Below are 27,825 nucleotides of genomic sequence, written 5' to 3' on the forward strand. Positions count from 1 at the left end.
AACAAATTGGTTCCAGTCAAATAAACTCAGTCTGAATGTCTCAAAAACTAAATATGTAAATTTTAACTTGCGAAATACAACTGGCAAAATGAACTTCATTGCACAATTCATTTTGTATGATTGGAATTGCAGGATAAATTCAAATTGCAACTGTAAGAAAATAGAAAAAAAGTCAGTGTAATAACTCACTTGGGATTAAAAATTGATAGTAATTTAAGCTGGAAACGCATATCACCGATGTCGTAAATAAAGTAAGGATTATGTTAAACAGACTTTACTACTTAAACAGATTCTTAAATTTAAGTATGCTAAAAATATTATATTCTGCCTGGATTCAAAGCACACTACAATATGGTATATTAAGTTGGGGGAGGAATCTATCGCACTACTCTGAAACCTTTAGTCTCGACTCAGAATAAAGTAATTAAAATCTCAACTAGAAACAGATATAAGGATACTGCAATGTGTAATAAATACACCATACTAAACATGCTACCCCTAAGATATTTACACGTTCATAGGGTACTATTATTCATAAAAAACGACAACGAATACGTAAGGGCCTAAAATATTTAGTTCCAAAAGCAAATAAAGAAGCAACACACAAACATTATACTTATTTAGTGCCAAAAGTATTCAACACACTACCTTTAACAACAAGAAATGAAACCAACCCAAACAAATACAAAACTCTAATCAAAGAGTATTTATTTTCCCACAGAAATGAGGAAGCTCTGTTCAAAATAAGTGTATAAATTATTGGTTTTTAGCATATTTGTATTCAAAGATCCAATCTTATGTGTAAAACATAAAATTTAAATCCTGTTTAACTGCTTTGTTTTATTTTGTTCCTAACTAATTATTATGCAACTTTCTCTGTATGATGAAATTTTATTTTATCTGCGATTTTATTATGTAATTATATTATAATAATAATATGTAATATGTATATTATATGAATGTACATATATGTATATAATGAAAATGAATTACATAAATTTTTGTAACTTTATGCATGTCGCAATCTGGATGAGCTGTTGCTCTTAGGTTACACATATGATTGTGAAAATTTTGTACTATTATAGGAAGTAAATAAATAAATAAAAATATAACTCCCACGGGATTTCCTGATGCAAATATAACATTAATAAAAAATATATATATCAAGGAGTCTTAAATAAAAATAATTTTTGCAACCACATTTGTCGCCAATGGCTTGGGACTAGTGTGCCCAAACCTACACTGCTTGGAAAGAAGTTAGCGGACGCCCCCATATACGAGGTGCATCGTACCATCTAATGTTTATGGTACGGTCTCCTGGTATTAAACTGGAGGAATGTGATGCTCCCAAGTCAGTGCAGCTAGGTCTGAGTGAAATACCTGCAAAAAAGGAAACGGGTGGAGTTTGAAAGAGGCGTTGTGGTAGGATGCCATGTTACAGCCTGTCTGTTCAGCAAATTGGGCAATCCCAGGTCAACAATCAGTGATACCATACGGGAGTAGGAGCGCAGGGAGTCAACTGCGAGTTCTGCTCGCAGTGAGTCGTCCATTTTTACATATCTTTCGTAGCATCCTACACTCACCGAATGTGACCGGAGGGGTGCTACGAAGGATATGTAAAAATCGCCATTCGTTGGCCGACACGTTGAATGACAATTTTTGATCATCGACTGGAACACGAATCTGTACAAAAACATCCAGAACCAAGGCTCACGGCAGGACCGCGATATTCAAGGCTCACATTACCCGAACCAATATGTAGTGTTGTCTTCATTGGTGCAAAGAGGGTGTACGGTGGGACGTGGAATCTTGGAAAGCTGTGCTATAGAGCGACGAATCACGTTACATCCTCTACAGAGCAAATGGAAGGGTGTGGGAGTGGCGGATGCCCGGCGAACATCTCTTACTAGCAGTGGCGGCCGTACATAAGCACTGCGACACTGCAGTACCCCCAAGGAAAAAAAATGAAAAATTTAAATTTTGTTTGTGTTTATAAACAATAACAAGGCTTACAACCTGTTAAAAGTTACAGCTTATGTTTCGACATTGACTGAATAATTGGAATTGCTCGATTAACGCTTTAGATTACGAAACAGATGCACTGCGATCTAACGCCGATATTCGTTTGCGCTTGTCATTGCACGTTATATCATTCCCACACTGCCCAAACGGCAGTGTATTTTTAGTATCCATACGCACGCTATTTCTGTGAGATATGAAACGTTTATTATTGGTACTTGTGCGTAGTGAACTCTTTTTTGTAAATCTTATTTTATTTTGTTAAAATAACAAAATTATTTATTTATTATAGATATAAGGCTGAATTATGACGAATGTCACTGTTGAAAATATAAAAGTAATTATTTTTTTCAGTTATCGTTACACGAAACAAATGCACTGCAATCTAACGCCGATGTTCGTTTGCACTTGTCATTGCTATTGATACGAAACTTTTATTATTGGTATTTGTTCGTGGTGAGGTGAAATATTTTTAATAAAGCAAATTTTAATATGTAAATTTATTTATTTATAAATTCGTTACTGATTAGGAAAAAAAAGTTTTTATTTTTTTCTTTCTGTATATGCAGCACCCCCACTTAAAATTTTCACCGGCCGCCACTGCTTACTAGAGTGCGTAATAACTATGAAATTCGGAGGTGACGATGTTTGTGGTGCCACGAACATCTGAGAATTCTAGACAATGTCTCATTTAGCAAGACAATTCGTGGTGTCATAAGGGTTGCTGCTGCTGTAACTGCGTAGTTTGTGGACACGAACGTCACCACCAGTGCCGTAATTAACAGGTGCCTATGGAATAGGCACCTGTTAATTACGCACCTGGACCCTATGCATAGGCATAGGGTCCAGGACAAAGGGGACCTGAAATAGGGTATCAAAAAAAATCAGTATTATATTTTCATTTTCATATTTGAAATTTTGCCGCCATGGGAGCAGATTCCGTAACGTTTTTAGTTAAAGTTAAAAAGTAACTGATCTATTTCTATTGTATTTGTTTTTTTTTTTTTCCAAAAATGGGGACCAAAAATAAAATCTTCTACAGGGCCCATGAAAAGCTAGTTATGGCGTTGGATGTTTTTCCCCACTTGGTTAGACTATAATAAATTTAGTTTAATCCTTTATCCAAGTGTAAGCAAACAAAGTTTGCGCCAGAAGTATCTTCGGGACTGAGGCAACTCGTGGTAAAGGTGGACCAAGCTCTCATCACTACTTGTCTTAGTATCTCCCATAATGCAAAGCACATTTTCTTACAGACATGAATACTGCTATGCATTAAGGGAAGGGCCACTATCCAGACCGGTTTCTACCTTTATTGTGGTCTCATCAGTGGGAGCCAGATCCAGAGGTGGTGATACTAAGGTGGAAGCAATGGAGAAGTCATCTTTACCTACACGAGTTGCCGAAAGGTGTACCACTGTATTATTAAAGTACTCTGGATTTAGAGTAAGATGTTGGAAGTATTTTCCCCTTGGTTAGACTATAATAAATTTAGTTTAATCCTTTATCCAAGTGTGTAATAAGGTGAGACACCTTTTGGCAACTCATATAGGTAAACATGACTCCTGTATTGCTTCTGCCTTAGTATCACCACTTCTGGGGTCTGGCTCCCACTGATGAGACCTCAATAAAGTTCGAAACCGGTCTGGGTAGTTGCCCTTCCCTTAATGCATAGCATTATACAGGTCCGCAAGGAGATGTGCTTTGCATTATGGGAGATACTAAGAGAAGGAGTGACGAGAGCTTGGTCCACCTTTTACTACGAGTTGCCTCAGTCCTGAAGATACTTCAGGCGCTAACTTTGTTTGCTTACACTTGGATAAAGGATTAAACTAAATTTATTATAGCTAGTTATGACATTGGTCACCACACTTGCAGGCTTCCACAGAGCCCTGATTTGAACCTTATTGAGCACCTGTGGGTGAACTGGAGCGTCGGGTCAAGTCGAAGGACGTCCGCGGCCAACAACCCAGGACCTCATTACATGCCTACAGAAAGAAAGAATGGTTCAAAATTCTCACTGATTGTTATCGTACGCTTGTGGACAGTATGTCCCCTAGGATTGTTGCAGTGATCTCTGCGAAAGGAGGTCTTACGTAGATCTTATTAAGGTTTGGTACCATGGCTGTTTGCCCCCCACACTATTGTGTCCGATGACTTCTTTCCAGCAGTGTATATTAGTTCATTTAATATACAATGCTAATATACACAACGGTAAATGCCAGCATTTACCACCAATTGGTAAAAGCTCGAGTACAATGCTAGTATAGACGGGTGTGAGAGGCTACGATCAGTTTGTTTTTGTGCCAATATATTTTACGTTTTTTTTTTTTTTTTTTTATTATTTCCTTCATAAAAATGAAGACAGTGAATCGGAAAGTCAGGTTAGGAAGGTTAGGTTAGGAACTTAGCTTAACCTAACCAATTTACCTTGTGCGAAGAAAATTTCTCTCCAACAGAACCTCAAACTATTAAAAAAACTTCGACAACACCAAGATATAATCATCCTTCCGGCTGATAAAGATTACAATAATGCAAACAAAACGGACTTTTGCCACTTGGTGTTGGTAAATGTTGGCATTTACCGACATGGAAGCGTAAAAGCCCTAAATGGAAGCGTTTACAAGAATTTTTCGGACTTTTACCACCTCCCTATGGTAATTTACCACTTTTCGGGCTTTTACAGTAATATAAATACTAACCACTCGGTTAGTATATATGTTACGTATAGTACATATACGCTAACCATATATATAGTAGATATACTCTAAACGAGTGGTTAGCGTATCCACTCTCCAGCCAGAAGGCTGTAGGCTCGAATCCCATCGTGGGCATGGATGTTTGCGAGTGTCCGTGGAAATAATAGTGGTGGTGTGGTAGTATCGGCGGTAGATGACGTTGGCGTAGTTAGTGGATTGAGTGGTGGAAACAGAGCTGTATAGCAGGTGCCCTCCCTCGATGAGTCATTGGACTCCCTGGAGGTGTCAAATAATAATAATACTATACACTAAGAAATCGTTTGACACTGGATCCCACTTAATTCAAAACAACCATTTATGAGACTGTCAGTCGGATGACATAGTCGGAAGGCATTGAGGAATGGCCCTGTGAATAGTCTAAATCTTGGGGATTCCTCGTGTATATTGTTTGGTGTCATTTTGTGGTTTAGTTTTTGTTAGCTGAAATATTAAACTGATAAGTTTTTAACGTAAAAAAATACTCTAATACAACGAAATAGAGGTCACAGAAATTTTTATTTACATCACTGGAGGAGCGGAACAATCGCCACGCAATTTAAACGATAACTGTTTTAGCTTCAACATCGTTCCTTTTAGCACAGTGAAACCACACGTCGCAATCTTCAAGGAGACGCGCCGTCAAGTGGCTCCAATCGCTGAGGATGGAAAATAAGGAGTTGGTTAGTAGGAAGAAGAGATGCACAAAGAATTAGCACGATAACTTCACTGATTTACGACTCAAGAAAACGCCAGTTGCAACGATTTCTGTTTGACTTACCCACTTTACTTGGCCCGTCGGAAATTCTCGTTAGCGTCCTTCAAGTAGTCCTCTATCACTTGCACGTGCGTTAGGAATACGTTGCCCTGGTCGCGGAGGTGTTTCAAATGGTTCAGCAGATTTTCTTCGGGAATATTTTTTTGAACTCTCAAACCAATGTCCGCGATTAGCGAGTTCAGCGCCATCTCCATTCGTACGATCTGATTTTGGCCTTCGGTAAACAGCGGACGTACGCTTTTCCACAAGAACGCAAACTCCGGAGCCAAAAGAATCTCCATTTGGGTCAACAGAAGCTTTTGCATCTCGTGAATGAGGTCTCGGAATTTGTGAATGCTTACGAAAACGTTGCGATGGCCGACAGCTTCCATTTTGGATCCCGCGATAAACAAGCTCAAGGACAAAAGTGGCCCTTTTGCACCATTTGCAATTAGCTTTCTGAATGATTGTTGCTATCATGAACGCAGACGTTGACTTCTTTGTGACGTCATCTTTCGAATTTCTGCATTGGTTGGTATTCCAAACAATGCAGTGCTATCTTTATGCATCGGTTTACGATAGCAACCACAGGAACTAAAGAATGAATTTTCTGCTAGTAACAACACTTAAAATTTGAAATAGTTAATTTAACTACTTAAAAAAAAACTCGCAAAATCAAAACAAGACGGTTTGTTGGGTTGACTTGTTTTCAATTATTAAAGCAACTGAGTCCAGTATGATATTTAATTTGTTATTGGTTCAACTGATTAGCACTTTCATTGCCAAGCTGAAAATTGGAATTTCGTGTGGTGGCCAATTTTTTTTTTTACTGTTTTATTTAGTTAGCGTCGTCCACGCGATAACGCGTGATCGGCCGTTTGGTGAGGGCTCGCATCGCGCGATATCGCGTGATTGGCAATGAACATGTTAAGACGTCATAGTCTCTGGTCAACAAAATGCCTTAAACAATTACACAGCGCCAGAGAAATGGTAGGAAAACAACTGCAGAATTTTAGTTGCAGTTCATTTTAGGTACAAAATTTTTTAGACCATGTCCGAAGATCACTACCACAATCAAATTTTGCACGATCTAGAAGCAACGGCGGAGCGTCTCACTTCTACCTATGTAACATTGCGACAAGTGGTCGATACCTTCCAAGCGCTGTTTCCTAACTTGACCCATCGATGGGAGGTCTTTGAAGACGACATCAGAATGATTTTGAGAAGGTTCAATGCTGCCTTCGGCACTTGACAGCCATCAAAAACTATCTACAAGGGGTGATTAACCTCTGCAGGAGGATGATAAACGTCGTGCGTGAACCACAGCCGGATCCGGAACCCTCAGAAGCTGACCCCCAGTGAAGAAGTGGATGATACAGAATAGTTTATTTGGATACTCAATCCATTCCATAATCTCCATTATGAAATAAAATTGGTTGGACATCATTTGACGTCACTGTCTAGATATCTTTCTAGCTGTGCTCATCACAACCGGTAATTACAGGGTGAAGCTGATGACGCTTGTACAAGACATCGAATTCTGCCTGTTGGGAGGAACCAGACAGCGCGAGCCTCCAGATTTATAAACGCCGAACCAGTGTAATAAAACCATTGCATTCTAAGTATTTTTAGAGAATTTATTGCTGCTTTTTTGTTTGTTTAGTGCTAACAATGCTTGATGTGGGTTTTCGTAGTTGGAATTTTGCCGGTTTAGTTTTAGCCAGTCAAAAAGCTGCAACATCCTTTCCTGTCTCTGATCGCTGAAATACATTTCCAGCTATTCCAATTCATTTTCATTGCAGTGTGCATAGCGGGAGGATAAGCATAAACCTGGGAAGAATATACACTGCTAGAAAGAAGCGACGAACACAGTGTGAGGAACAAATAGCCATGAACCCACCTTAATAAAATGTAAGACCTACTTTTGCTGCAATGACTGCAGTAGTCCTACGGGACATACTTTCCACACGCGTGCGATAGTGATCAATGGGAATGTTGGACCATTCTTCCTGTAAGCATATAATGAGGTCCTGCAATGAGGGTGGGCAGATGTCCACCCTGTTTCCCAGATTTGGCTCCCTCTGAATTCTATGTCTTTCCAAAACTAAAACTCTTCCGCGCTTGTCAGCGTTTTTCTTTGAATCAAAAGGTGATTGCAGCTGTAGAGGGGTATTTTGCAGATCTTACTGAGAACACTACAGGGACGGGATAATGGCGCTGGAGCATCGCTGGAATAATGTATTAGTCTTAAGGGAGATTATGTTGAAAAATAAAAATAATTTTGAAATCATAAATTCATTTTTTATTGTTAGGCCGAGAACTTTTCAGACCACCCTCGTACTAAGAAATCCTTCCAAAAGCAACCATTCATGAGACTGTCTGTCTGATGATAAGACTGTATGCGAAGGCATTGCGGAATGGCCCTGTGAATAGTCTAAATCTTGGAGATTCCTCGTGTATATTGTTTGGTGTCATTTTGTGGTTTAGTTTTTGTTAACTGATAGGTTTTTACCGTAAAAAAGACTCTAATATTGTAAAATAGAGCTCACAAAAATTTTTATTTACATCACTGGAGGAGCGGAGGAGACTTCTGGAAGAGATTTCTAAATACAGCTTGGTATTTAAAAAAAAAAAAATCTAAACATAATACAGTTTGACCACGCGAATCATTTAGCAAGTTGTCACACGGATTTTCGAGACTGTAGAGTAGTCAAGGTCTTATATGCTGCACGAGAGCCTTCAGAAATTATGTAGGATGAGGCGTGGTTCCTATTAAGAGCACCTTCTCAGGGATTGGTCCCCCATAAGTTACATTATTTAATGTAATCCTTTTGATCGCTATTTTCATAATTTGTTATTGGTTCAACTGATTGTGACGTCATAGTCTGTGGTCAACAAAACGCCTTAAACAATTACACAGCGCCAGAGAAGTGGTAGGAAGCAGCTGCAGAATTTTAGTTGCAGTTCTGTTTTAGGTACAAAATTTTTGAATCCGTCAGATCATGTCCAAAGTTCACAACCACAATCCAATTTTGCACTCACTAGAAGCATTGGCGGATCATCTGATTTCTAGCGATGTGGCGTTGCGACACCTGGTCGATAACTTCCGTGCGCTGTGTCCCAACTTGACCCACCAATGGGAAATTCTTCACTATCACTTCGACCAAACTCAAACCGAACTGCACGACATCAAAGTGCTGATCAGTGACATGGCTGGGAGACCCGGTCTCGGCGGGTACCCCAATCAGGACGTCAGAATAGTTTTGAGAAGGGTCGATGCCTGCTGTCGGCACTTGCGGGCCATCAGCAGCTATCTACAAGAGGTGATCACCATCTGCAGGAGGATGATCAAGGTCGTGCGTAAACTACAGCTGGATGCGGAACCAGGACCCTCAGAAGCTGACCCCAGTGAAGAAGTGGATGATACAGAATAGTTTATTTGGATACTCAAGCCATTCCTCTTTATCAATTGCAAACTCCATTATGAAATAAAATTGGTTGGACTTTCACTGTGAAGCAACACAACTCCCAACAATGACCTCTGATTGCTAGTCCTCGCCAATCACAGAAGATAGCACGCTCTCTTTCTAGCTGTGCTCATCACAATCGGTAATGGATGAAGTCGTGGGTTTAGCCTTCCTGTGACCATCGAGATGCTCACGAATTATGTCCGCGAGACGGAGATATTGATCAACAGTCACAACGAGGAAGAATTGAGTTCACCCGTTTGTGGGGATACGTGATTCCTCTTTTTGCCGACACGCGGGATCTTTTCGACGAAATTCGAGACTTTTTACACGAGGCAGTGTTCACCCTTAACCTCGCCGCCTTCAACCTTGAAAGCCAAAACGGCAGATACCAACACGAGAGATTGTACTTCCAGCGGTTTCATCATTACAGGTTGAAGGTGATGACGCTTGTACAAGACATCGAATTCTGCCTGGTGGGAGGAACCAGACAGCGCGAGCCTCCAGATTTGTAAACGCGAACCAGTGTAATAAAACCATTGCATTCTAAGTATTTTTAGAGAATTTATTGCTACTTTTTTGTTTGTTAGTGCTAATAATGCTTGATGTGGGTTTTCGTTAGTTTTAGCCAGTCAAAAAACTGCAATATCCTTTCCTGTCTCTGATCGCCGAAATACATAAAAAAAAAAATTTTGCTTAACCGTTATTCACAGAGGTGGTTGAATCCAAATTTTAGTTAAATGACTATTTTTTTAACAAATCCTTGCATTTTTATTTAAAATATTTGCTTTCTTAATATAATTCAAATTTTGATTGCCCATTTTTTACGTCTTTACATTCTCCAAGAGGAGGTGGTACCTTTTAGCGCTAAATTCAAAACCAGTAGGCGCCCAGGTACCTATACCAGACCTACCGATCGATGACGACATCTATAATTTGCACCTGAGTGATGTCATTGGACTATTGAAGTCACTGGGAGAAAAAAAAAAAAAAAAAAAAAAAAGCTGCCTTTTCGGATGAATATCATTTCCAGCTGTTCCAATTCATTTTCATTGCAGTGTGCGTAGGGGGAGGTTAAGCATTAACCTGTGAAGAAGTATCATCCAGATGTCATGATCCGGAAGAAACAGGAAGGAGGCCAGAAAGTTATGATATTGAAGATGTCTTTTCCGATGGCGCGAGTGTACTCCAACAGATAATACGCTGTGTGATGTTACCAGTATCTTTGGGGAGTAGTTCTAAGACGAATTCGCAGGATTTGAATCCTGTTAAGTATATTTGAGATTACAGGGGTCAAGAGATCCGATATTTGAATTCGGATTTATCAATTGTAAACTCCTGAATGGTGAAAGAAGCAATTCTGATGTGGCATGCTTCTTCCTACGATGTCCATACTACGCCGGGTAGCGGCAATTCTGTCAACAGGGGTGGGGGGAGAGAACAACCTATTAGAACTATGATCAATATTTTCACTGGACAATGTATAAACTCTTCCCTGTATCAGATTTTATATTGATGCAAAGTCTGTATCCCAACTGGTATTTATTTATATGTATTTGTGACTGTTCTAAGGTCGATCTTGCTGACTTTGGGGATTAACTTTTTTTTTCTCGTCGTACCCCCTCCCCCTAAAAAAAAAAAAAAACTAACTAGAATCGAAACTGTAATAGTGTTTATTCCACCAGGATGACTTGCATATCTTTTGAATTTTTAACCATACTATAATTTAGTTTTATTATTATTAATCCTCTGGATTAATCCGCTGCTGACTACAATGATCTCTTTATAATAATAATAAACGAGACTCGGGAGTTCCGATCATTAATAGTTTACCCTATAACCACCACGCCATGACATACACACACAGAGAGAGAGAGAGACGTATGTGTGCGCGCGCCAGCCTCCGGTTGCTACCACAAATACACACTGGGAACACTTTTAATCTCGTTAATAACACTCGTTCCGTCAGCAACCTTAAACCTGACCTTATGCTCCAGTTAGACCTAATGATGTTTGGCCACTTTCCCTTCTGTCAACAGAACCGTCGTTCATTACGATGTCAATATTTAGAACACACAAAGAGAACTCATCAGCTACTAGTCTTAGCGACGCGGTCAGCGGGCAGGTTTGGTTTACTTTGGCACCGACACGTGACGGTGTCATGTTTCAGGAGCCCGACCTTCCCTTATACTCTACCGTATGCGTGTGTATACCCACACACATTTCTATATAGCCACCGTGGCCGTTTGGAGTTGTCAGCAAAGCAACTAATCAATACCCAAATATGTCACTTTGATCTAAAACGCATCTTCTACTTCTTCCATCAAGCAGTGTTTTTCTCAATCAACTGCCTGATTTCCCCAACAACATTTGATCACCCCAAACTTTATTCTTTATAATTGAAATACACTTTTACATTTAAAATACAGTACTTATAAATTTCTGGAATATATTTCTAGAGATGGCCACGGATTTTACTTTTTATTTTTATCACTTGTCACTAGATGGCAGCAAGAGTTTCACATTTTTTACTGCATTTTTGGATACTTAAATGCAGACCTAAAAAACCCGAGGCTCAAACTTGGTGGTGAATTTTGGAGGGCCTCAGATTTCGTGAATGAAAAATTTCAAATATCAATATTTACACTTTCTCCAAATTCCACGGGGGGGGGCACCTTCGGTATGAGACACGTTTTTTTTTTATATATCAACTCCACCCCAAGTTATTCGTTATTATGTTGTTCGTTCATGCCAAGAGAAGTATGATACACACATCAGAGGCGTATGTGGACAGGAGAAATCCATGAACAGCTGAAAGTTGTAGTCTTTAGAAAGACAGAGTGAGGAAGGCTGGTCCCAAAGAACAGAGATAGATAGAATGGAGTAAGAGGATAAGGATTAGTTTTTATGTAAGAACTAATTTGTTAAGTACATTTGTAGATGCTCTTGCTGACATTCTCTCTTGGCTGTGGACAAACTAGTTTATTCGTTCATCTGTTGATGCAAACCTGGCAAGATTGACTTTCGTCTTGCTATTGCTTACTAATAAAAGTACTTAACGAAATATTTGATCATGTACGGTATTAGCAAATCCTACATCATTGATAGCTAAGTTCTTCAAGTATTAGGTAAAATATATTTATCTTAATCCAAAAGAAATTTGTATTTAATATTTTTTATACGTTCTACTATAAAAGTTATCTCACTTATGGAGCCATTTCTGTAGATATTTATTCGTATGAGAAGAGGATGCTGTTCCCCAGTATGGTGGGGTTTCGATGTACGGTTGAAAGCTAAACAGTTCAGTGTTGGTCATTCTGTAAAAAAGCACAGAGTTTGAGTAAGATGGGCAGGCAGACAGACAACGCAGGAAATAAAGGATAAACGATTAATATATCCCCCCCCCCTACTTTTCATCATCAATCAGAAAATCCGGTACAAGTTGCACGCACCCCTGAGTAGCAACATAAGGTGTTACTTCTGGCGCTGCACAATTTTCCCTGGGGACTGGGTCGAAACGGGAAAAGAGGGAGGTTGGCCGTGACAAGGAGTTTTGACCACATGAACTTCCCGGGTTAGCGAGGATCACGATCTGGGTCGAAACGCACTCCCAGCCGTCTTTTTCCACCGCCCCCGGGGAGAAAGCATTAAGCTGGAGGCGGTGAGTCACAGAATGCAGAGACATGGAGAGATTATATCGTGTCGTCACGTTAAGGCCTCCTCCCCCGAACCGTAGACTCTAGGGGCGTAGGGGGATCAGGTGGCAAGTAAGGGACCGTGGATAAATGCTGAAATACCTAACGTGAAGCACAACTCCACGTCGGAATACTATTAACCGGAATCCTCGCGTAAGCTAGAATGGTAATGGTGGTGCTTGGATGTAGATTCGACTTCGAGAGCCAAAGCATAATTCAACAGGAGCTGAAAATGTTTAAATGGATACTAAAACACAGGATAATGGTCAAATGGTCAATGTGATTATTCTTATACCGATATTGTTTGAAATACGTGCTATACTAATCGTATTCCGTTTTCTTTGTATATCTTGAACTGTATTATTTGTGTTTTAACAAAGAAACTTTTTTAATTATTTGCCAAAAATAATAATAAAAAGTAATCATTCTTAGGGGCGCGCTGGCACGAATGCTTTGTTGTTTATTGCGAATAATAATGAAAGCATAGAAGTAAAGATACTTGCGTTTTCTTGCAGGACAGTGTTATTTGTGATAACAGGCAGATGTCTGGTAGCAGCTGCGTACCACACAACTCCGAAAATCGCATAATCCGTTGAAATTGTGAACACGGGACAGAAAGATTACACAGATCACTTTGGATGCGCCTGGTTGTCTTAATTGTGTCTTCCAGATTTAGGGTCTTAAAGTGTAATGGCCGAGTCCAAGATATCCGCCACAAACTGAGTTGTTTGCCGATTCTCTTGCGAGCCTTTTCCCACCTGTCTCGTTATTATTATTGCAGCGGTGGTTCTTCGATAGATGAAGTGTTGGAGGCTGCCCTCCGCCACTATATTTTCGACGTGTGCCAAGAAGACGCTCCTCGGCGTTCTTACGGACGGGAGATTTCGGGATGAAACATTAGCGTTTTGACAGCTGAGCCGTAGATACGGACAAAATACTTGTTACCAGATAGCGATCTTTTCTCTTTAAAAAGAAAAGCAGGCGACACTTGGTCTGTGAGGCCCTCCTTATCTGACCCAGCATTTCGTGGGACGCGGGGCTAATCTTTACGGACGGATCACGCTATTTGGATGCCGAAAGAAAAGGAGGGAGAGGGGGGGGGGGAATCAGCGAAACAACACACAAACATCAATCGATGGACCGGCGAACTTTGACTGCCGTTTAGCGAAATATATTTTGGAAGAAGGCGTCTATTAAATGGGCGAATTAGGGATGAGAAGCATTTCCTGAAAAATTCTCTCAAACCCAAATCTTTTACCACACTTAGACATTGAACTGGGTTATATCTAATGCTGCTAAACTGGAGCAGCAATGCGAACCGATCTCGCATTATGTACGCAGCTATCTGTTACGATAAACACACAAAAAAGTACATTTGGTTCAATAACTTCTGTAGAAAAAAAGTAATATATATTCCTGTAAATTGAATGACTTATATAATTTACGATTTCTAGGATGTATGATAGCAGAAAAAAATCATGTCTCTAACATTCCGCTTTCACCTGACGAGTCCCAACAAGACGAAAAGGAATTTAGGCTTGTTTTCGAAATGCGAATTTCTTCTGTATCCCAGCGAATTTGGCTTTGTTAGTGAGAATTCCATCGGAACTAAACAGTCCAGCATCATTTAGCCCCGGTAGACGTTTATTTATTTCATGAGCTAAAATTCAATCTTGTAAATCAAAACAGCAAAGTACATTTTGTTGTTCTGGATTTCTCATCGCTCTAACTATAGAATGAAGGCTTCGGCTTATGTTAGAAAGGCCGCATGATGATTTGTTCTGATATCATACATCCTTGGGTTTGCTCCATACTGATGAATTGAAATTGAAGAGTCAGCGATCGAACTGCCACTTCTGGGAGAGAACAGAAAAGCGGACTGAATCCATTACACTGTGTCCAGTGATGATATAATAACACTTTCATAAGCGTAACATGTTTCTACGCACATAAGTTTGTAAAAATTAGCCTGTTCATACTCTCTGATTTGATCAGAATCATAACACTTAGGATTTTCACACTGATGATGGTGTTTTAAATACAAATATTTGTTTTGAAAGCGAAGAAGTAGCAGTAAACAATATTGTGAATTATAGTTTTAGTATTATTATATGGGGAGTGAACAAATTCCATGTGTAGGGTAGTTAGTATACATTCACCTGCAATTCAACAATTTCGAAGTAACTGCCGCTGTAATATTTAGTATTATTATCAGGTAAGTTTAGCTTGATATATTCTCATAACTTCTCTTGGCAAATCAATCTCTGAATCAAATTTTCTTTTCCATCAAACACACAGACGTTTATGTTGACCTGTCACCACCTTGTTACTTGCCGATTGCCATAGGATAGCACGCATGCGTAATCTTAGGTTGTGGGAAAATATTTGTATTTAAAATATCGCCATCCATTCTTTGGTGGAAGGTCTCTACTTCATTACGATTAGCTGGCGTATACGATAAACAAAATTCGCCTTTGCTAAACCGGAATTCCGATGCCTCTCACAGATGCGAACAACATGAAAGTCACAAGATCAAAATGTCGGGAAATAATCGTATTAAAAAGTGAAATGATTTGAAACATAAGAAAACAAAATCGGAATTTTAAATACTGCTTTAGTATAACTTTGTACTGTAGTTTGTTTGTTGATCAACGCAGATGTGTCAAACTTTCTTGAGAGAGTGTTCGTCAAGAACGAAATAGGCGATAGATCAGTGGTGTATCTAGAGCTGTTGTCGCCTAGGGCGATCTCTGAGTTTGTCGCCCCTCTCAATACAATCAAAAACACTACAAAAAGTCAAAACGACGTATAGGGAAATAAATTAAAACACTGTGTTTATTTTTGAAGTAAAACTTTAATTTCAACATTACAAAATGTTATTTTTCTTGCTTTTCTGTTAGCAAAATCGTCGAATGACATTGGCGAAGTCTATTTCATAGTACTGTAGGTAATTCTTAATCGGTTTTATTTAGAAAAACTCTCACAACTAGCAGCACTTACAGCGATTATGAGGAAAATTCGCAGGAGTATTACAATATTTGGAAATGAGTTCTCGAGACTGTATTTTAGAATTAACTGCAAAAGTTCAAAAAGGTTCAAAGTGCCGTCTGGGGCGGACCGACCCCCCCCCCCCCTGGCTACGCCACTCAGCATGTTGTTATCCGTCCGATACACGTTGAGGTTCCAGTATGTCTTATAACATACAAATTCGCGGCGTTTTGGTTTCTCCCTACGAAATGAAGGATCGGTCCAGTATATCACGAAGTTCGCCCGCCTGTTACTTCGCCACACGTTACTTAACGACACGTGATCGAGTCGGTAAAATGGGTTAAAGTTCACAGTGGACAAACAGAAAGTGCTTATGGGAAAAACAAACGAAGAAAGTGGCTGAATATTTTTACGTCACCATCTCATGGGCATTTCCTCCATCCATCAACTCTTTAGCATGCGGGTCCAAGCAAGTCCCTCTGCATATGCATGAGTCCTTCGTAAACCCCCCTCGTACACTCCACCCCTTTTCACCTGGTGACTGCCACTGGAAACACGTGACCTTTGCATCTGACCCCCCGACTACTTCGTGATTTCCCTTCCACTGCGAACACTTTCTCCACGAGCGCCGTTTTTTGGGGACGGCCCTGCCGTACCTTTTCCTTTAACGGACACGTGCTCCTCGTGAATCGACAACTTCCTTTCTCGTTCGCTCTTCATCACGCTCCTGCGGTTGCCATGGCAGCGCCGGTTGACGGGCAGCTGGAAGCCCCGCCTGTCCGCCACGCCAACCGCAATAAATGTAGGCGAACGGTGAAGTATCTTGCGAGTAGTGACAGACCGCACTGGGCACGGTGACCCCTTCGGATCTGTACCTCCCACCGCCGTCTGGGTCAAATCTGGGAGACCTACGCTCGCAGTGGACGCCAGAACCTCCCCGAACATCTCGACGCTTTTCCACGACTCTCGTGTGAAAGAGAAAGGGGAAAAAAAAAGCAAAAAACGCCGAAACTATCGGATAAGCAGCGAGCGGACTGTGTAGAGACGGTGTTTACGTAATTACGACGAACGGACGGACGGAGGCGAAGGTGGTTGTTGTGCATGCTGCTGGAGGTGACGGCAAGTTGACGCGGTCGTACGGACACTATGAAGATGGTTCAGTGTGCCGGTTGTGACCGACCCATCCTCGACCGCTTCCTCCTGAACGTGCTGGACCGTTCGTGGCACGCCAAGTGCGTCCAGTGCTGCGAGTGCAAGTGCAACCTCACCGAGAAGTGCTTCTCCCGCGACGGCAAGCTGTACTGTCGGAACGACTTCTTCAGGTAAGTGCTCGCTCGGCATTTTCTAGGCTTAACAGCAAAACAACAAGCAGGCACACCCGTGATGATGATGATGCGACGTGAACCCCCCTAATTATCGATCTGTTTGGATACAACTCCCTCGAAGTTTGTGTGCGAGTGACTCGCTTTTTTTTTTTTTTTTTTTGCAGTATTCCACTCCTTCCGGGGGGGGGCGTGCACGAGGATGGAAGAAGAGAGAACATCTTGGTTTAATCCATTGCTCCCACGAACTCTAGCAAAAGATTAGCGACGTATTTCCCTCCGAAAAGCACCTCCTCCACTTGTGCTGTTGTCTTGTCGCGAAGAAACTGCATTATTCACGCTTATCTCAACTCAAGTAAGCGGCTCTTTGGTCACCTTGGCTGATGGTCCACTTAATAAAAGGATCGCATTAAGACTAACAACTTTTCTTACGTTAAATCCTGAACGAAAATTTCGATTTATAAACACTACCAAAGTTCTCATTCATGATTTTTAAATTGACCATTTTCGTAATTGAAATAAGCTTTGTTTCTATTTTTAAACAACAACATAAAAAGTGCAATGGCAAACACTTCGTACCAACTTTCCTTCTAGCAATGGTCCATTAGGCTTAACGCCACCATCGAAACCATTCATATCGAATGCGATTTATCTCGATTTTTGACAATGCAAATATTTCCAGTTAAATAACTAAAGGATACAAAAAATCACGTGGTTTCACATTTGCGTTACAAAACCATTGCGCAGATGTGTGATGTTTACGCATTTCTTGTAGCTTACGATATTGTTGTTCCTGATGTTATCTGCTACGAAATCTTAATCTATGCAAATACATCGCACAAAGGCCTCCCATGACTTAGTGCACTTCTGGATGCTCCACTAAATACCATTCTTATTTCAGCGACTGTAACTACTTGAGTAGAAACATCAAGAATGAAAAAAGAAAAAAAGCCCAGAGGAACTGTATATTATTTAGTGAACTTATTTGGTTACTTTTTAGTGACAATTTCTGAGCTATGAATATCAGCTAATCCGTAATCTTTCTCAGTACTCTATACGGTTTGTTTATTTTTTGATTCCTCCCTTGGGTACGTAACCTAAACAGCCCATTAATTAAATCTGTCAGTTAATACGTGGTTGGGCTAATTTTTTGAAATTATTTTTGCCACAGTTTTTTTTTTTTTTTTTGCCTTTTTCTGTGTGGATTTTTTTTTTTTTTTTTTCCACTCAACGCCTCCCACGAGTTCTTACTGTGACAATATGAAATGAGTTATAAGTACAACTGTTGTTATGATTACATTTCTTTAATAATAAAAATAGAATATCTTTGATTTCTTTAACATTTTTAAATGAGCATTAATTACTAAGTATTAATTCAGAAAGGCTTCTCAATTTTTACGTCAAAAACATGTATAGTGAAATTATCAGAAAAGATAAATGAATGCCTAGATTCGGGTAACTGCAAGGAGAATACGGTGTCGAGTATTCATATCTCATCACAGTTCTTTCTCCATTCAACATAAATGCCATTTTTACATTGAAACTTCCACAACGATCATCTGACAGCAGATGCGACTTGTACTGGATATGACTGACGTTTTTGCTACCGTTCCAAGCATTGATTCCCCCACATCTCTCCCTTTGCAGTAAATGCGAACGATATTAAAAAAAAAAAATCGTAAACGTAATTAACTTTTAACATGCCACTGAAGACAGGACTCGTTAATAGTGCCCAATATATAGCAACAATTAACATATCTCGGCCTACCCTTCCGATAGATAATAACCAAAGACTTTTAAATAAGGAAGCTAAAAAGGAATGATAGAAAGAAAAACTACTTGTCATTTTCTAAATCTTTTGATTGCTAGCACAGGTTGGTAATGAGTAGGATGAACAGCGGGATCGGAGTTTGCTGTCTTTCATACATCTTGTTAGGCGACTGACTGACGCTGTTGCTTAGGTGCTGGCTGCGTGAACAGGCTTGAGCTTCAAAAGAAAAACTGCTTTTCTTTTCTGTTCATTTGTGTTTTAATTGAAAGAAAAATGTTGCATTGTATTTTCATTGAAAGAATGGTAAAGCGGGCCTTTTTAAGGTTTTTTTTTTTTTTCTTACTTAATCTTCTTCCTAACCATGTGACTGAAGATTCTGCTATTCTACAAAGGTGTAACTACCTCAAGATAGGGGGAAAAAAAAGGAATTAAATTCTTATTTAAAAACTCAGAAGTAATTTTTATCCACCGCTTTTCTGACAGTTAAGTCATTGCAAAAAAAAAAAAAAAAAATTAAAAACACGCGTGTATGCACGCGCCCACACCATTGATCATCAGTAATTAAAATATCTAAGTGTTAAGCTGATCAAATGTTAAAATATCCGCGCGTATTATAATCTATACACATCTCTATAATGTTAGTCCATTATGATGCGAATAGGTTTTCTAAAAACCATTTTTATTTTTTTAAAATATTTTTTCTGTCATACACAATCCATTAAAATTTCGATCCGCACACGGAGCTTGCAGAAAATGTGCTGTTTCTTGAACGCTGTCTGTAATGAGCACAAAAATCTGAAGATATTGATCGTCTAAAATGTTTACCGTAGAAAGCTACAGTTTTTTATTTCTCTGGTAAAAACGAAGACTTAGTGTGTATACTGATACCCTGTTCACTGGAGAAATTTTAATGAGATTTTTGTAGTGCCTAAGGTTTTTAGTTCTTTGATACCAATCGCTATCTTATGCAAAGAAAAAAATCACTTCCATTTATCTTTAACAGGATTTCCACTGGAAGAATTCTACCTTTAAAAACCTGTTGGAAATGACAGTTTATTTTTGTAAATAAAAACCTGATTCACGCGTATATAATGGCTTTCTTGTTCAACAAATAAGACTGTTGTCTTACAAGAGGGTGTAAAATTTATGGCTTCTTATAAAACAAGAGCGCTACGCTAAAATAAATATTTGAAGTTATTTAAATTAATTTTTATATTGAATTTCACCTTCGGTAATCTCCCTGACACTATAACAAACGGCGAAGTTGTCTATTTAAAGAAAAAATTTGAAGGATGTGAAGCCATGTTTATAAAATCATAATTTAACTTATACTTTACTTAATAACCTATGAATGTGTTTAAAATAGTTTCTAAATAGATTACTTTTTAAACATTTCATATCTTTTAGTATTGTAACTGCATTATGATAGAGCTATGAAAGCAGCCTCAGCCATCTAGGACGCTTGTAAGAAGTATATTTCTTATAAGCAAACATCGGATGGTGTGGCTTTCAGAAGAGCTTGGAAATATTTAAAGTCGGACTTAAAATATGGTTTAAAGTTACTTTTTTTTTTGGTGATAACGGATAAAATTATTTTAACACCAGCATTTATTTCGGTGCAGTAGTACCTGAGCTTTTAGCTCGGGTACTATTGCTCAGGTACTATTTGGTGCAATAGTACCTGAACTGAAAGCTCAGGTACTATTGCACCGAAAAAACTATTACACTCTTACTATTACAAACTATTACTAATAGTGATATTTTTATAGTGTATTGCTCAGAACCATTACGCGGCCTTTGCTGGTTCGAATTCCGTCTGCGACATGAGTATGTTCATTAGAGCCTTTTGAATTGAATGAGTGAGCCGATCTCACACGATGGTAACAGTTTTTTTCTTTTACAAAATAGCCAAAGAACACATAAGTGATGGACAGATCTCTTTTATAAGCCTAATATGTACTCTTCTACTCCCTGAACAGCAGGCATATGCGTTCGTATAATAATATCTATTTCTTCTTTTCGAAACACAAAACTCCTGTAACATGCAGCGACACTTGAAAGGTAATGGAGACTTGATCAAAACCTACAAGTCGGAAGTATATTATAATACAGTCGTTGGTTAGCTAAATGCTTTTGAAATTACATTTGGAATCGTGTATATCTCTGATTTTTACAGTTAATGATGAACAACGCTAATATTTTTAGTTATTTACAGAATTGGGGTGGATAATATGTGGTGATTGATGACAGATCCAGCAAAGTAATTGAATATTTGATTTTATGCAAATAAAAACCGTAGAGATGGTTGGTTATGTTCTAGAGGTTCGTGTTTATTTGTTCTTAAAGAAAAAGAAAACTTAGTAAAACATTTGAAATCATGCTTTTATTTTTTTTTTAATTCCGTTTCCTTTTCAAATGGTAAATTTTACAACTTGTAATGCCAAAACGGGTCATTAGCAACGATTGATTCTTTGGAAGTTATTTCCAAGGCAGATTTTCATTACCCATAAAAGCCTGTAAAATGACAGTAATTTTTCGATAAACGACTTCGCCTACTTCCTTTTATTAGCTTTTTTTAATTTTAAACGAAGTCTCAGAACAAAAGGAATTTGAATTAATTTTAAATGCTGAAAAAAGAGAGGGGGAAAGTAAAAGAAAAAAAAACGAGAATTGTAAACATAACTACGAGCGTCGTTTGTGGGGGATGTTTAATACGTAAATGTCATTAAAATAAATGCCAAAAACATTTTTGTGGCGTGGAAATGCTTCTTCTAATGAATAAAATAAGTAATTATATATTTAAAATGACCATCAGTCATTTTTATGTATCTGCTTGTTTTTTAGTGGCCTTAATGTTTTGGACATGGACGGCTGTGTGCCAATAAGCAACTGCACAACGTACCCCCTCCCCCCGCCGTACTTTTAGCCTCGTATACTAATCAAGAATTAGCACGGCACCTTCAATATAAAGTCTGTCTTCAGTTGTAACCAAATCTTCGAAATATCAGCTCAAAATATTTGTATTTGGACCTTGATTTTGCTTACACTAGAGTCAGAAGAAATATTTTAAAATAATGTTGCAGCCAGTAAACAACCCATCAAATACAAGTTTACACTTATTACAGTTTTGGGGATCATCGTATCAAAAAATCTGTTTCAGATGAAGTCTGCATCGTTTAGGTTCATTGCTTTTAGATCAAAACCCATAACAATGGTAGTTTCGACAACACTCCACCTAAGAACTGTGTGCGTACCTGGAATTGGGATTCTACTTCGGCCATTCAGAGTTCGGATTTATTTCTTTGGTGTCCATCCATAAATAGAGGTTTATAAACTACTGGTCCTACATACGAACGTTGTATTTTATCCAATATATGCAATCGCATGTCTATTCTACTTAACATAAGACTGTGGCAGTACTTTTCGCCTATCAATAAACAGGCAAAGTGTTGACTTTTTTCCCTACTATTCGTTCACGTGGCCCGAATGAGGTAATGTTATAGATGAACATAATAAAATAACAGGGGTGGTGATGATGATCAAAAAAAAAGAAAGATCTGTTTCCTAATGGAATGCTCTGTTTCATGTCGATTCATTTCCTTTTTTCGGGCATGGGAAAAGCACCAATTGCAAGTTTCAATCCTTTCTAGCCGATCTTATATTCTATAGAGCGTTTAAAAGGAACAGAAATGTCCCGGTATGTTAATTTTGTTTTCTTAAATACTAATATTATGCTAAAAATTGCGAATCATTATCTCTTTTATTATCTGTATTTCACGATCTTGGTCAGTGTTGCATTTGTGCCGTTGATTTTAACTTAGCGTATTGATAGCACTGTTTGGTTCTCAAGTATCCAAACCGCTTTCGCCCAAACGACCATCATCCGCTCTAGTTGGTCTGAAAGTCATTTTTGGACAGAAGCAAGAAAAATCCAGAGTTCGATTTTAAGCTGAATCAAAGACAACCCCAAGATTCAGCTCGATCTTGAAATAATTTGTTGCAGATTTCTAGTCACAGAAGTTAAAATTGGGATGTTCGATTCTTCGCGAATTGGTAGAATGGCTGCAAATGATGCATCCCTCTAGAATTAAAACGATAGAAAACCTAAATGTACACTGTTCTCCATAGATATAATGTACTCGTAACGCTTGTGAATACCGCAGAAAAGATGCAACGTAAAGGTCATGTTAGTATACTCCGTATGCCAGTTGACTTTCACTGGGATAAACGGATTAAAACACGAGTAGATAACAGCGATAAAATGATTTGAAAGGGGTCCATGATGAGGAAAAGTTTTTAGAGAGAGATCAATGATGTGCATCTTCAAATAGTTCTGAGTGTAGGATCGAAGCAAACGGTAGACGTTTCACTCAAAAGTGGATGGGGAAAACTATGTTATTAAGATAACGTACATTGTTTATTTGGTTTCATTTCATAATAACTTAAATTATTATAAATATTTCCTTTTAAGATAAATGTCATTGAAATCCAAATATTTTCGACAAACGAAAAAGGTTAAAAGTGTGTTACAGATTTAAATACGAAGAAATAACGTATTTTCTGTGTAGTAGTTGTGGACGATGTAAAGTTAGTCGGTTTCTTGCCGAGAAGAGGGATTTGAAAGAGTTGCATCCAGAAAAAAAAAAAATCTTTCGTCAACGAGTTTGCATCTGAAGACACGTAATGCCTAGTTGCTTAGCTTTTGTGATATTTATATTTGTAGAAATTGTGTAGTAAGAAAATACCAAGTGATCAAGTGCATTGTTCATAAGTTGTCTAGATAGTCAATTCCCCTTTAATCTCAAAATAACGGCAACAATCTCTTTTTTCCTCTTTTTTTTTTTTTTTTCATTAATAAACAGATATTTTAGATTTTTTAGGGCTCCAGTCTACCGGTCAATTACATCAGAATTAGTCACGAAAAACTGTAACAAATACGTGTCTTGGGGAAGGGGTGAATAAAAGGCAGGATTGGAGGTAGCAAAAGAAAAATCTGCCCCCCCCCCCCGTAGATCTTAACAGTTTTAGAGCTCGGTAAACTATCGATAGAGGGCTTTATAAGTTCTTTCAAGAATATCGATACTGGACACCCCTTTTTAATTTTTAACGAAATGAGGTTTGTGGCTAAGACATCCTAATGGCCTAATAAGTGCAGTGGTTACTTAAAAAAGCAACCTGAAGAGCTAATAGAACTGGAAATGAGTTCACAGTTGATCATTGAAGCAATCAATCAGCGCTAACTAATAAAGTAATCATCGCCATTAAAATAACCAATAGATTAATGAATGTCGGTGATTAATTGATATTTTAAATAGCAAACCATTAATTGCCACTTTATTACTTCCAGTGCAGTGTTTTAAAAATAGACGTACGCGTAAACACAGTTTGTGGCGAAGAATTCAACGGCTTTTAACGCGCAGATGCTCAGCTTGTTTGAATAGATTGAAGAATATGTTTATTTGGTGATGCTTTTGCAAGAGGATTTATACTTTATTGAGCTGAAAAACATCTTCATTGTTGCCCTCGTGCAAATAGACGATGCTATAATAGCAATTGTTGCCTGTGACAATAAAACATTTGTTAAACAGATAAAGTTCTACGATGTCGTCGCCTAGCAACAGTGAGCTGCATCATTTTCAAAGAAAATGCAACTTTGGATCCATTTCCATAGAGACATGTCAACTCGTCTTCAAGAAAATTTTCTTGTGGTTTTCATTCCAGCTTCTCTTGTTCTGCTTTTTTATTATTTTTTTTTTGTAACGAGGATGACAAGATTTTTTTTGTGTGTACTTATTAAGGAATAATAAAATGCGAAAGAATTTTCGTTAAGAAAAAAACGAATCACTATCACAGGTATTTGGTTTGTTACTGTTTTTATGAAAGTCTACGGGAAAATGCCATTTATATTAATGTTGAATTCTTAATGTGCTAAAAATGTATACAAGATTAGTTTTTTAAGTGTACCGGTTGATTTCTTCATTTTAGGCAAACGAACAGAATACCTGTATTTTAAATGCAATGCTGCTGTAGCAGATATGGTATATTATGGTTTCGAGCGTCAAGTTTGTATGAACAAGTGCAAATGAGTTCCAAGTGTGGCTCTGAATACATTCAACCCTTAACTGAACTCTGGAAGTGGACGATCTGTAAGCATCTAGCTCAGCTGGTTTTCGACAAAGATCCGGATTTGAATTCCGTCTACGATTCAAAGAACTTCTTTTTATCAGAGCTTTTCAATTAAAGGTGAGTTGAACCGATCTCAAACGGAGGTGGAGGGTTTCATCCATGAAAACATTGTATGTTTGTCTATAGTAAACTCATATCTATAGACATACAATACTCGCTCTTAAGGGATGCACCACAGGAGCAGCAAGTTGGCTGCATTTAAATTCCGACCCCTAATCAGAGGACTTTATCCTCTTACGTCAAAGAGTGGTTACTGTGCCGTTAGTGTTATCTTGGGTCTCTTGCTTTGAAGTCCTTTTTGATGTGGGTACTCTATACTAACCTGCAAAGGAAAGAATCACTTATTTTAATTTATCATCAACGTTTGAAAACGTTAGTGATGCTCTTAATACTCCAAGCAGTAGCGCACTCAAATTTCATTTTTTGGGGGGGGGAGGGGGGGATTTTTTCCTAATTAAATTCATTTTAATTAGGAAAAGATTTTTGGAAATTTTTCTACTTTTTATTTCCTTTTTCTTTGAGGGGGGGGGGGGGGGGGCAGCCCTCTCTGTATGCCTCACTGACCCCAAGCATAACTTTTCATTTTTCTAAACCTATTATAAGACACTTTTTCACGCAGACTGTAAGAGCGTACTCGTTGTAGGCTTTATAAACATGTCTTGCACGGGATTCGAACCCACACAGCCTTTGTTGTAAAAAAAAAAAAAGTGATTTTTGCCAACTGGTAACTCGCATTATATAATAGACTTTAGACTGTATTTATGGCTTCTTTCAACAATATTCGATTCCAGCTGTTTTTATTCTCTTTCCAAAGCCACTCAACAAAACAAGTTCACTTCAGTCATCGTCTCTTTATTTTTATTTCATCGAACGTATGTGAAATAGATGCGAAGATAAAGCACCTGTTTTGTGTGGATAACCCCTAGCGGCAGCTACACCAAATCAGCCTCCAGTAGGTTGGAAACGGGATTAGGCCTTGACAAAATGCATTGTGGAAGGTAAACAGTCGAAACGGCATCAAAACCAAATAACGCCTTGATTATCAAGGTCTCCCCAAAGTAATTCACGGCTTTTCTCTTTATGTAGGGGTTACAAAAAAAAAAAAAAAAAAAACATTAACAGAATCATGGAATTCGTCGTCTTTGCACGCTATCTAAACCACTGCAGCTATCTCCATTGGATCGTTCATTTTGCAGTCTCGTTACAGATTAGTGATAGTTGAGGAATTAGAGATCGAAAAATTACAAAATTTAAAAGTAAAAAAAAAAAAAAATTCCACTTAAGGATCCTACAGAAAGCAGAGGGAGGGAAGCCTAAATATTTCAATATCGGATTTAGCCATTTCTGGGCCGAATTCAATCCAGCCCGATCATTGTTTCCCATGGTTTCGTTTCGGTGCTGCCTGGCGGAGACCATTGCCCGGTCGAGGCCGCAGCCGTAAAAGAGCGAGTCGTTATCCGGTGCCTTGTACTGAGCTCTCGGCGCGTCGGTTGCATTCCTGCACGTTAACATAATCTGCCCGCACTCGGAGAGCTGGCTGAAAAATCACGGTATCGCCCATATACGTAGCGCCGAACACCGCGCGTAATTAGGGGTGTTTTGAGGCCAGCCCGAAGAGGCCGTTCGCGTAGCTGTGGTAGTTAAGGGGACATTACGGAAGCGATGTCGACCATTATCGCAGCCTTTTGCCGGCATGGAAGTAGGACCAGAGAAGCGAGTTCAGTCCGCTAGGCCAAACCACCCTTTCTCTCACCCCCCCCCCCCCCGTCTTTTAACTCGTTGCTAATGATAGCCAGGTAGCTGACCGAAGCACACAGCAAACGATGACCTTAGGGCTCTCACTAAATACCTGGTATTAAGCCTAACATTAAGTCTAATCATAACCCAGTTGCTGACCATTCAAAGTTTTGCAAAGACGTTTAGGCTTCGTTTAAAAAAAAGTTACACAACCCTTTTATTAGCCACCAAGCAAAGAGTGGAGATCTCTTTTCTAGTCCAGAGGGAAGGAAAATGGACATAAGTACTCGAGATGTGAAGAGAAAAAATAAACAAAAATATATAAATCCTCGATCTCCATCACTGATTCTTTATTCATTTATAAGCATGCAAGCTCTTCCAGTGTACAAACTGTTTGTCCGTTTTATTTTTCCCTTGATGTTTTTGAAGCAGTCTTGTCCAGTTAGATTCGCAGATTCCACTCGAGACAAGTCCTGCTTGTCTGTATCAAAACGGGGCATTCTGAGAACCCCAGCAGCAGCTGGCCACATAATATTTCATCATCCTTGCGTCTCGTGATTTAGAATCTGCTTTTAAGGCGGTGCTAACCAACTTGCCACCAAATGGATAAAAGAACTGCCTTTTTTAAATTATTTTTTTGTAATAACTCGGCATTCTTTTCAATTTGGCTCCGAGGAATGAATTCACTTGCCGAGTCTAGAAACGCTATTCTAGGAAAGTACGGGGGGGGGGTATTTCACTAACAGGGCCCACATATGTGAATCTAGAGGTAGTCGAAGGAGATGCGGGCCATATGAAAAACAATTTTTTTTAATGTATGACCCACATACGAAAGGTTACAAGACCTATAGCATATCAGGGCCATGTGCGGGCAAATTTAAGAAACCCCTTAGTTATTTATTGCTACCATAAGACGGGATTTACCATGATGCACTACACGAGGGTGGTCTGAAAAGTTCTCGGTCTAACAATGAAAAAACGAATTCATAATTTCAAAATTATTTTTATTTTTCAACATAATCTTCCTTAAGACTAATACATTGATTCCAGCGATGCTCCAGCGCCATTATCCAGTTCATGTAGTGGTTTTCAGTAAGATCTGCAAAATACCTTTCTACAGCTGCAATCACCTCTTGATTAAGAAAAAAAAA

The 27,825-nt window shown here is 38.8% G+C and overlaps 1 protein-coding gene and 1 long non-coding RNA gene across 2 annotated transcripts in view; one reads left to right on the forward strand and one right to left on the reverse strand.

The window, feature by feature from the left end:
- LOC150095735 (uncharacterized) overlaps positions 1-27,825 on the reverse strand; it is a 207,848-nt gene that overhangs the window by 56,738 nt on the left and 123,285 nt on the right. The window lies entirely within an intron of this gene.
- The window catches only part of LOC150095736 (LIM/homeobox protein Lhx1-like), a 115,290-nt gene continuing 104,269 nt past the window's right edge, over positions 16,805-27,825 (forward strand). The window contains exon 1 of the mRNA XM_090410614.1: positions 16,805-16,980. Coding sequence (XP_090266740.1) covers positions 16,805-16,980 — 176 coding nt within the window. The remainder of the gene's footprint in view (positions 16,981-27,825) is intronic.

The sequence above is a fragment of the Typopeltis vanoorti genome, chromosome 20 (assembly GCF_054136105.1).
Source record: "Typopeltis vanoorti isolate ZY-2024b chromosome 20, IOZ_Tvanoo_1.0, whole genome shotgun sequence".
Taxonomy (NCBI): Eukaryota; Metazoa; Arthropoda; class Arachnida; order Uropygi; family Thelyphonidae; genus Typopeltis; species Typopeltis vanoorti.